The 12338-nt window shown below is 34.8% G+C and overlaps 1 protein-coding gene across 1 annotated transcript; it reads left to right on the forward strand.

Annotated features, from left to right (window-relative positions):
• The first annotated feature begins 3654 nt into the window (after positions 1-3654).
• LOC105327898 (uncharacterized) lies at positions 3655-10417 on the forward strand. The gene is made up of 5 exons (XM_066073955.1): positions 3655-3855; positions 5928-6035; positions 7180-7390; positions 8632-8777; positions 9428-10417. Exons 1-5 carry the CDS (start codon positions 3742-3744, stop codon positions 10367-10369), a joined length of 1521 nt encoding a protein of 506 aa, XP_065930027.1. The 5' UTR covers positions 3655-3741; the 3' UTR covers positions 10370-10417.
• The last annotated feature ends 1921 nt before the right edge of the window (positions 10418-12338 follow it).

Consider the following 12338-nt stretch of genomic DNA (forward strand, 5'->3'; position numbering starts at 1 on the left):
GCAATTTTATATGCTTTAAGATGCCCATTAAATGAATATTTGCTATACAGCCTTGTGCCTCGCTCCTGAGTGATATTTTAAGGTACATCATTGAATATTAAGTCTAGCTCACATTTCAACAGATCGTAAAATGTGTTGTACACCTAGTTAAGTTTTATAAAAAGGGGTAACGCAGCAATGTTAAGGCGCCCCGATGCTAAAATACGGCTGGAAAACGATATTATTTGAATCATCGCAAAAATACTTTGACCGGGAGTATTACTTAAGATCTATGTTACATTTATTGACACCGATGTTAAACCTTATATTTGATGAATTTTTGTGACGTCTTATGTGCTTTGTAATCACGTGATGAGCGAATCCTAATAATGCAAATGATCTATTTAAAGCTATACACGCTATAATTTACGTCAATTTTGAATGACAGTGAAAACGCATGTGTTTGTCTACTTATAAAAGTTATCCTTAATCTGTAAATTACAAGGGTGAATTCCATCTCGTTACAAAGATATAGATTTTTAATTGTTTATTTTCCTGCCAGGAAAATATACCTTTTTATGAATATTGATGAAGGAAGAGCAAACCGACCTCATTGCGCATGTCCGCGGAGAACTAGGTGGTCGTTATTGTTTGCCTAATTAAATATCCAACTTGATTTTTAATATGCTTAACAGTTGTTAATTTGAAATACATACATGTATAATGAGTAAAATACGTTTGTCATTCACGATACCCTTAATTCTGCATTAACACTTATAGGATCTATAAATAGCACACAGGGGAAAAACACAGGTCTACGTCATTTTTTTAAAGGAAGTATTTTTATCTACTCACAGGCTTGTATTTTTTTTCTTTTGTTTGCACTCGTATATCGGACAAATTTATGCTTTACTGAAAATATCCTTTCCTTTGTGAAACTATCACAATTATGAAGATGTTGACCCTTCACCAGTTTTGGTATGATAGGCTAAATTTAGCTGTCGCTATCACGTGATAGATTGATATTCACGAGGAGGCATTACTTTCCTGGCAGGAAAATAAATATTTTTTATTGTTTAATATTTGATATATTTGTTACGTGATCGAAATGAGCATTATAATTTACAGAATAAAGGTAACTTTTATTAGTAATCAAACACAAACATTTTCCCCTTTATTCAAAATTGACGCAAATTATAGCGTGTATAGCTTTAAATCGCATCGGCGCAGGTGATTAATGACATTAAATCATACATATTTTTAAGAAATATTCTTTGTTAAGTCATATACTTTGAAGTTCTTGCTGGGGAAAGAAATAGATATTTCGTTTGTGGAAGATATTGTTGAAACATTCCACAAAATCGTCAAAATAATGCACATTTTTACTAATTAAAAGCGATTTACAAAAAATTGGGATAAATCCGTAGGTTTCCCAAGCACGATTCACATTGCTACTTATATTCTCTTAGACTACCAATTTTACGTAAAATATTATAAAATTGTGTTGATCTTTCACCTGCGCCGAGCTGGTTTTACATGCATTAAAATTGCTTCATTCAGTTGTTTACACGTAGCAGGGAGAGTCTCCAAACCACTAGTTTATAAAGAGTCTTTTACCTAAAATGAAGCTTTAAAACTGCCGATTATTTGATACTGGTTTTTATAGCGAGCGCAGCTCGCCGGCAGCGCCGGCGCAAAGCGAGCTCTACCGGCAAGGCGTGTGTGAATAGAAAATTCGGACTATTTGCACATTCATTCAACGGATTTTTTTGGCGTCAGTAAATCGGACCAGTAATGCCTTGTTTTAATCGTCCCAGTAGTTCCCTGTAATTATGGTTTCCCGTTTCACACTCTCACGAGAACAAGATAAAAGACTATGTACATGCATTGTAAATAACACAACGCCAATTTCCATTACTTTTAAGACTAACGGAGTTATCGTCCTTTCGAGTGACGTCACAATGGATTTCTTGCACATTGATCCGACAGAATTTTTCGGAGTCAGTAAATTTCGACCCACAATGCAATTCCTCAATGTCGGCCGATCTCACTAGACTGGATACCATCTCGCGAGAATCAAAGTAAAACTTTTGAGAAACAGAAAAATTGTGTAATTTCCAGAACATCATGCTTTTTAAGTAAACAATCAATATTTTTCGCGTAGTTTTTTCTAGTGTGTTTTCAAAGAGACAGACTACACTTGACCGACGTGAACTTTGACGTCACAATAAGGGGAAACAACTCTAAGTAGTTATTGTAAATCTGCTGAAATATAAATACCAAAATCTTCTCAAAATCTTGCAGAGCTAACGAATCGAGACATTTCTTCAGAGATAGGAAACAGCTGTAACTTGCTCTCATTTGGATGAATGCTCACATTTATTTTATTCACTGTATTTACGGTAATTTCCAGGAACGTTTTTTTAAATGGGGCGTGGCAACATCATTCAAAAAATCTTCACAAGCAAAAAGAAAAATAAAATTCTCAAAATCAGGAAAATTCTAATCGGGGTGAGGAATGGGGAGTGCGTGGTATGCCTTTAGCTCTTTAGCTGCTCAAAAGTGTCTTTATTTGCACTACTATTACGGTATTACATGCTACCGGGGGATCCATTTTCCTTATGTGATCAACAAATTTTTTTATACGTAAAGATTTCTTTTTCAACGGGGGAGGGGGGATTCTGTGATAAGTCAATTTTTATTTGTTTAAGAAAAATATTATGTTAAAACATTATGTTAAAATCTTTGTTATTCAACAACATTTTATATTGGATAAATTCTATACTGGCCTGCGACCAGTATATAAAACAATCTGATCAAAATCAGATTTTTGATCCGCTCCGACAAATTCTGATGTCGCTAAACTTTGTTCAGCGTCTATCAGAATTTCGGAGCGTTATTAAGATCTGATTTTAATCAGATTGGTATATAAATAAATAAAAAATCTTATGAATTATGAATAATAACAATTTACCGGAAAATTGGTATATTTATTTTATTTTGCATTCTTCATTTACGTGTACTTTACGTCACTACTTTTATTTTTATTGATTTATCATAATTCATTTTTGATCACCTGCTGCGCTCGCCCCAACGGTCGCACCGTAAAACATATTAATGAATGAATTCTATACGTCTAGCATTAACGGCAGCGTCTATGTAAAAGAAACATGCAGTATTCTTCTGGTTTGATATAATTAACTTTTAACGTTAAGATACATTCCCTGAAAACCATCGACAGGAATGCAGATCGGGACGTCAAAGTTAATTATGACGTCATATCGTATGAAGTACAGACAAGTGACTTTCTACATATCGCTGTAAAATCCATCGGGAAGCCTTTTAAAACATGCCCGCGTAGTCATGGACGCTTAGGAACTACATTCAAGGTGTTTTTTAGAGCTCTGCCGGAATGGCCCGAGAAACTGAGCTGTTAAATATATTATAGCATTAGGCTTCGCAATTGCAACGCTTGATAAGATGAATTTCATCTAGCGTTGCAATTGCGTTGTATTATTAACGGTTGTTACAAAGCAGGAATTTACTAAATGCGAATTCTGACTTCTTAATATGCTTTACGATGCAGTTTCATGCATCGATAACCGCATTAGAAAGTCATGGTTGTCATTCTTGACATTTCTTTAACAAATTAATATATCTGCATGGTTACCGTCACATCATGAAAGTATATGTAGCCCTTTGGGGCTGTAAACGAGGTGTCACTTCTGCCTGTGTGTTTTTGTCGACTTTGCTACATGTACAATGTCAGAGTTTTTGCTTGCTGGATTTTGCCTATTTCTCCAGGTTTCATTAATCTATACTGGGTATTCGTCAGCAGTGGACTTAAACAATGGACCGAATACTTGTACAAATAGAGTAAGTAGATAATTATCGTATTTTTCATTATCAGAAAAGGATATTAACAGTATTCACTATTCTATTTTACTTAATGAAACATCGACCATTATGCTATGTTCTAAATACTTCCATCACATTTTAAGAGGCCTGGGTGGCTGTGGTATTTTAATGACTACTAGTATATTTATCTCATTAGATGAATAGCTCTGTATAAAGAAATGAAAAAAAAAGATTGAAGTTATATACAAGATTTTAGTGCATGCGTTTTTCAATAAATTAAATAATAGTGCATAGTTCTAGCAAAAATCTCTAAAATTTTCAGCTGGAGCTGCTGGGTGATTTGTTGACTGCTCAATCTTCAACTTTGGAACCAAGTGAACGCACTTTGAAAAAAAAAATGATTTTTTTAATAAGTGCGTTGATATCGTCGGTTTAAACGCACTTTGAAAAAAAATTGTTTGGGTTTGTTCCAAATAATTGATACTTTTATCTATCTAACAAATAATTATTTTAACTTTTCCAAGCTTATAAAGAGATATTTAAAAAAGAACCCAAATGCATTCTCAGCTAACTTGATAAACTGTTTCTCGATTTTTTTTTCTTTAATCGGAAGCTTATGTAGTCTGACAGTTTACACATAAAGAACAACTCGGGAGATCTTAATTATCAAAATACATGTATAACATAAACTGCATCGCTAAGCAAGTGTCCTTTCTTATGCATGCAGCAAATTTATTTCTTCTCTGGTACATTGGGTTATGCCAGAAACGAAAATGATTTAATTTATTTATTGATAAGGGAGATAACGTACAACATCTTTCAACCGGATTTATCTGTATGTGCTTATGAACAAACATGATGTGAAAAAGTATACATTAGTTATGTTTATCAAAAACAAAATAACCTTTTAGAACATCAGTGCGAGAAAACAAATTCTACACCTTCTGTTTATTTTAAAGTTTATAATAATCTAATGTTTGGCAAAGTAAGTTTTTCTTTTATAATGAAGGGATTTATTTGTTTAGAATTTTAAAAGAGGGTTTATGTTGAAACCCTTACATATTCTATAAAATACCATTGAAGAAGTTACTGTTTTCAGTATAGCTGTACTTAATTTACAACATTTTTTCCCGTACTGTCTTACACGTTGTAAAAACGCTGAGCGGCCAGGAATGAAATAGACAGGCCTACGTCATGTTGCTGCTTAACACAACTACCCAAAGTCTAAGCTCTTGTTAAAATGGTTTTTAATCAAAACTATTGTGTATGTAGCAAACAATGTTTGAGATATCTCACTGCTTGAAGTTGTTGTATCAAGAAATTCATGAGACGGATATCGCTGGTGTTTGTGGACAAAACATACATATACTTTAAAATATAAAGAAACAAGTGAAAAGCTGTCAATGTGACAGCAAACCGGGTTTTCTTTTATGTGAACTGTATACATAATCCATGTCAACCCCTGAATTGATAAACACTACCTACCGTATCAAGTGAAATGAGGTACCCTTTATGCAATATTTAGCCAAAAAATGACTAAGTTCAAAGGCTGGTATTTTTTCCTTAAATAATCAGAAATCAAAATTTTGATCATATTTCGACGCTATCATTGAATTATTCTCGTCACATCAGTGTGATGTCATTTCAAAGGGCAGCTTCACATATTTTAAATCAATTGCAACGGGTTACTACTCCAAATATTTTAAGAACTTAAGGAACGCGGTTTCTGTATTAAACATTAAGAAATGTCGAGATGAATAGGAGAAGCCTCGGTATTATTCTCATCAGACGGACAAAGAAATACACCGAAAATCACGTGTCATGTTAAAACCAATGAAAGTGAAAAAATTTATTCAGATGAAAAACAATTTGAATTACATGGTTTGTAGTTTAATTTATATGGTTTATATGTGGTCATTCAATTCCACAAGGGCGAGAGCGGAGAACATCATCTCATACGTTTGAGTTAGATTGAATGCCTTGAGTAATTATTATACAAGGCTGTAAGCTTAAACAGCAAGACTGTTTAATATAAATTTAAACACAAAGTTATCGTGTAATTCATGTAGTATTCATTTATTTTTTAACAGAAATTTATTCAAGGTCACCCACGGATTAAGGGCCCTCGATCCCTAGATGATCGAATTGCAATTGTCGGCGCCGGGCCCTCCGGTCTACACATGGCCTATGAACTCAAGGTGGGTCACATGAGAGAGAAAGCAATGCGTGTAATGCTCCATATTTATCATAGCTATTATAATTAAACGAATCCGAGTATTCAAGTAATTGATATGTAATTAACTCGACGACAAAAATATTTCATTTATAAGAAGGCGCCTCATGGGGTAATTCATAACTCAGCTTGAGTATAATTATTTTCCGTACAGCACAATGGAAGTAATACTTTACAGAACTCAAGTTTAGTAAAATTTTAATAAACTCAAAGACCGTGAGGTAATTGTACATTATACATAAAATGTAAGATGAGTATTTAAGATGATTGCGTAATATATTAAGTGCATTGTAAGTAATACTTCATTTAACGATACTATTACATAGCATAAAGAACTCAAGACAATGTTTAAATAACTGTCGGTTAAGGAGGCTGGATGGTCAACAAACTAACCATCAGATCTGCTAAAATTTTAAGATATGATTAGTTAAGCTAAAAAACTATTATTTAGTAAAGAAAAAAAATCTATATATTCTATATTTCAAATTTTGGCATTTTCCTTTATTTTTGAAATAGAGCTCTTCTTACAAAGGAGATCAATACAGTCTAAAAATGGCCACAACTATCCAGCCATCTTAAGCTGATAGCTAGTCTAACCCGACAGCTTACCAACAGCAATGAACATGCAATGCAAAGTGAAAACATCAATATAACAACGGAATGTTCTCATTTTACTATGTTAGCTGTACTAGTACTATTTTCTGAAAAATACAATTTCATTTCTATCCATTAATCTATCCATTTACACCAGTCAAAATCTAAAACTTTTAAACCAATTGATTATCTGCCTGGTTGCGATTTTTCTTGATTATGAATAAAAAATAAATAAAGTAAATGAAGGTCAATGAATGTTTATTTGGAAGTGTAAAACACCCATTTTTTCTTCTTACATGTATTTTTCAATAAGAATTTCTGTATAACTACATGTTTATTTGAAATTCACTGAATCAATATTTTAATTTTTAAAATTACCGGGAAAATAATAGAAATTCTTTTTAATGGGAAGTTACTACCGGTACATTTTAACATCATCATCAACTAAGCGTTGACTTTTCACACCTAACATGTAAATTCTTCGTCGTACCTAAATGCATTTTTTTTTATCGCAGAAAAGAGGATACAGCAACATTGTTGTTTTTGAAAAACGAGGCGAAGTAGGCGGAAAAACCTATTCTCGTTTCTATAGAAACGTGTGGGAAAATTTCGGAGCGGCCGTAATTGGTGAAACTTACGATAGGACTGTCAAGCTGATGGAAACATTTAACGTCGGGTTCGAAGTTCTACCCCAGGGTGAAAGCAGTACATGGTTAAACAACAACAGTAGGTATTTCAGCTGCGTTTAAAATTAGGTCTCTACGTATACGTTGGATACCCTTACCTAGCTGCCTGGATTGAAAATTGTAGGCCAATACGTTCATCGCTAATTACACTCTTTTAACATGGCTACCATTGATACAACTGTGTTATAAATATAATACATTTCTGATAGTATTTTCCCCAAAATGCGTGATTGAAATAATTATGTCCTTGACTTTCAAACATGTCTTGAATACTGTGGAATCATTTAATATCGTGGGAACCAATTGTCGTTGATGTTAGGAGTTTTGCTTATTCGAGGAGATGTAATTTCGTTGATGCGTTGGAATTTAGTTTCAGAAGGAAAACAAAATCTTCTATAATTTGTTTTCGTTGAGGATGTAAATTCGTGGGTGAGGACTACTCACAAATACTACAAAAATTGAGCCACCACGAATTCTAATGATTCTACAGTATATTTTTCAAACTTCGAATCAGAAACGTGGCAGATTAACGGACGATCTGGATCACATTTAAAGTTACGTATGAAAGTGTAACCTTGCGACATGCAAAAGAGCCACACGTACATTATATAAATACATGTAGTGCCTCTTTGGGAAGGTAACTGTTGAAATTGACATCCCAATATAACCATTGTCAACCTCCGCTTTGTGGAGGTTGACAATGGTTATCTCGGGGTGTCAATTTCAACAGTATATATAGTAATAGCGAACCGTACGCACATAATTTACGCGCATGTAACAATTCGTTGTGTTACCCGTTACCAAGTGTTTTGCTAACGCTGAGGGTAATAGAACGGATTACCAACTGCGTTTCAACCAATCAGATTTCAGTCGTTAACATGAAAGTATAATAATATTCTTTGTAACGATGGCAAATTGGAAAACATTAAACAATAAATGTAATATACAAGCTAAAAACCAAACAAGAAAACAGTTATTAAATTAAAGCTTATTAAAAATATAAAAACAATTTATTCTAAAAATACATATAGATGTTGTTTTTGTAGGTTTTTTTCTTAATTTTAATAAGCCTTTAGCTACCTAATACATTTTATTTTATAAGTAAAGATTGTATCAAAAGCGCAACAAAAAGGATGGTGTAGCGCTTCAATTCGTAGGTTATTATTTTTATAATTTTTTTTGCATTCAGTGGTCAACATTCAGTTGTTAGCAATTAACTTATTTAACCACTTTCTTAAGATCTACATTACTCACTTAAACAGGATATACGTTAATCTTCAGATTTTGTACCCACCATCCAAGCCAGTCCCGTGCCCCTCCCAAGACTTCGTGAGGCTTTAGAGCGGTACATAGCTCTACATAGATGTTTTTTTGACGAATACGAGGGAGAGTTGATGCCTCGACCGTCCAAAGACGTCCTGTACAAGGTCAGTCAAGGTCTGATATAAATTCTGTGGTTCCATCAATATTCGTTGGCATCCATTTTGGTGGATTTAGTAAAAATGACAGTTTCAAGTATGTGGGCATCGATCCTATCAATACATTATGTTATCCGAAATTGCAATTCAATAAACATTTAATTTCGTGAATTAATTTAGCAACACAATGGTGTGCAGACGTGCAAGGAGAGGAGCGGGGGATTTAGACAGTACATGGGCGCCAATACTTGTAATCTACATGTTTGAAGAATAATCCGTTGAACGATTGGTTGCTCCAAATCTATAGTATGAATTCTGTCCCACAAGAAGCATGTGAAAATTCTTTTCCACGAGATTTAACATACAGTTGTTATACATTGCGAATGAAGTACTGATGATCTGCCCTACACACCATACAAGTATTGAAGAGAAACAGTTAAAAAAAACCCAAACTACTCCATATAAGAATACGATGCATGCGAGCAGTGTGCCGAAAGTATAATTAGAATTATTTTAGTACAAACGTGTACCTTAATTGACAATTGTGAATATATTGTTACGTATGTTTCAGTTGAATATACATGTTTTGCATTTACAAGTTTTTACTTACTAGTTTTTTATATGCCAGATTTTACTGACATAACTTTTTTTTACTGCAGATTCGAGGTACGGTGGACGATTTTCTGGAAAGATTTAACCTAACAGACGCTAGGCCAATATTTTATAATGCCCTTTCTTTTAACGCCTATGGTTTATTGAACGAAACATCTGCAATATACGGCTTACTGTTCCTGACGCCAGCTACCGTTCTCTCCTTATTCAAACCAGAAAAGGGATTATTTCGACTCGAAGGTGGTTGGCAAAATCTTTGTCGGGAAATGGCCAGGAGGATTAACGTAGATATTCGCCTAAACGTTGACATATTGCGCATTGTCAGGAGAAAAAATGTTCGAATAGATTATAAAAACCGAATTTCGAACGAATTGCTTACCGACAATTTCGATTTCCTTATTCTCTCGCCATCTATGAATTCACTATTTGACGTTGTAGATTTTAATGTCCATGAACTAAGAATATTCACTCAATTGAGACATTCATTTTATGTGAAATCACTTATTAATTCAATGGCGCCGGGAAAACGGTCTCTTGCTCCCATTGATTTATTTCCTTATAAACTTGAACAGGCGGAATATACGGTGTTTCGGAGTTACAACTCGCATCAAGTTGAAAATAACGTTACAGGAATTGATTATCAACAAGGAAGAAGAGAAAACACGGACCCAGATGGGTGGATGTATGAATCCGTTCTCTACTCGCATACTGGTAAAGCGAACCCCTGGGACAAACAAGTGGATGAATACATACAGAACCAAATATTTCAGCACCTTCGTGATTTTAACAAAGTCAACCCACGTATCGTTGAGCAAGTCAAATGGAACTTTTATTTTCCGAACTACCCCCCTGGTGTGGCCACCGCTCTCTGGGATATCATAGACATGCAAGGGAGATATAACACGTGGTACATTGGGGCGTCAGTGTCGTTTGATTACATTGAAGGAGTTATAGAGTACAATCATTTGCTTTTAAGGCTCTTTCAGTGAAAAAAAGAAAATAAGTCAAGAGGACGTTAAAGTAACTAAAGCTTTGAATGATGCAATTTTTCTTTTCTTTCTTGGTTTTGGTGGTTGACATTACTTAAGGACCAATACCTACAGTACCGATCAGACCCAACCTAACAGAAAGTAAACCCCAACTAAACCCCGAGTTTACTTTCTGGGTTAACTCTGGGTTTACCAGAGTGGACCCAGAGTGGACCCAGAGTAAACCCAGAGTAAACCCCAAGTAAACCCAGAGTGGACACAGAGAGTAAATCCCGATCAGAAGTATACCCTGAAAGCAGACGCTACATGTGTGTTCGGAATATACAAGGGAGAGGAATTACAGGCAGTAGGATGATAAGATAAAATACAGGTCTGCTTTACACTTCAGTGCGTATAGTTGACTCCAAAAGCAATTCTCGAGTAAACCCAAAGTAAACCCCGAGTAAACCCAATGTAAACCCTGAGTGGACCCAAACTTTCAAAAAGTAAACCCAAAGTAAACCCAGAAAGTAAACCCGGGGTGTACTTAGAGTTTACTCTGGTGTTAGGTTGGGTCTGATCGGTACTGTACCTACCTAGTCCTTTTTGCAAACGGATGCACATAGGGCAAGAACTAGGGATTTAATTCATTCTTCTCTGTTTTTGCTATCCTTCCTCTTTTCTCCAGGTAAGGTTCATGTCCTTAAGTTCGTTTTCGAAAGTTTGCATCCACGTTGTTCTTAGTCGGCGTTTCCTCCTTTTCCCTTCTGTTGTCCATCTTAATACCAGTTAAGGACCAGTAGATACATTTTTTCTTCTTTCTTTTTTTTCGGGGGGGGGGGGGGGAGGGAGGAGTGGAGGTGTAATACCAACATTTAAACGCGTACATTTATACAGAACTGGAGGCATAATCACAGATTCGCTTACCAAAAGTTGTTCATGTATATATCTTTGTTAAATGAAACAATTCTAACCGAATACTTAAATCTCATTTTGTATCAAACAATGTACAGACCAGGTCATACGTAATGATCTTTCTCGCCAAACACCAAAACAATGCTAGAATAACATTTTGCTGTTTGATCGCAAAAAACAAAGAATATGATAAGTTTGTTGTGTTTAAAAGAGAATGGAAAGTAATGCTAATAAAACCACTTTTCGTTTTGTCACAATTTTTGTATATATTTTCAAAAAAAATTGTTTTTCTTAATTTATTGAGCAACGGCGCTCCGTAGTGCATAGAGTGCTATGGTAAGTTAGTCGTTAGCTGTTAATTTGATGAAATAAGGTGTGTCCTTCAATGAGAAGCTTCGCGGTGTTCGAAGGTGCGTCTTCGTTAAAATTATAAGGACTTTGAGGCCTCTGCCTTTGGTGCTCATCGGCATACAAGACCGTTTTATCTGTGGATGCAGAACAAGTGTAGACGACCCATCGTCAACGTGGGAAAACTGACACACGCGAACGCGATCTCTTTTTTTTTTCTTTTACATTGTAAATAGGTTTTTTTTATTTTACAGTTCTTTCCCTTTATTTCTTCAAAGTTCAGTTTATAAACGAGAGAATTTCCAGGCCTTTTATGAAAAATCGCTAAAATTATTACTTAAATTTATTTGAGTTGAACACCATCATATTATTGTATCGATGCAGTGTTGTTGCAAGAACATGAGCAAAAGTTTTCAGCTGTGTATGCATGTCGCAACTTTGAGTGAAAGAGAAAGAGATTATTCAGTCATCGAGAAAGATTGTTTGGCTATAGTATGGGCAGTCAAAAAATTCTAAGCATATCAATACGGTAGAACTTCTGTTCTTGAGACTGATCATCAAATTCTGGTTTATCTCAGTAGAACAACGATCTCAAATCGAAGATTGATGCGTTAGGTAATAGGTTGCAGGGCTTACAATTTTAAATTGTAGCCAAACTAGAGAAGTAGGAATAGTGTAAGTAAAGCGGACAATCTAAACTCTTGGTGTCTGTCTTATTTACGAATCA

Source organism: Magallana gigas, chromosome 10 (genome assembly GCF_963853765.1).
Source record: "Magallana gigas chromosome 10, xbMagGiga1.1, whole genome shotgun sequence".
Classification (NCBI taxonomy): Eukaryota; Metazoa; Mollusca; class Bivalvia; order Ostreida; family Ostreidae; genus Magallana; species Magallana gigas.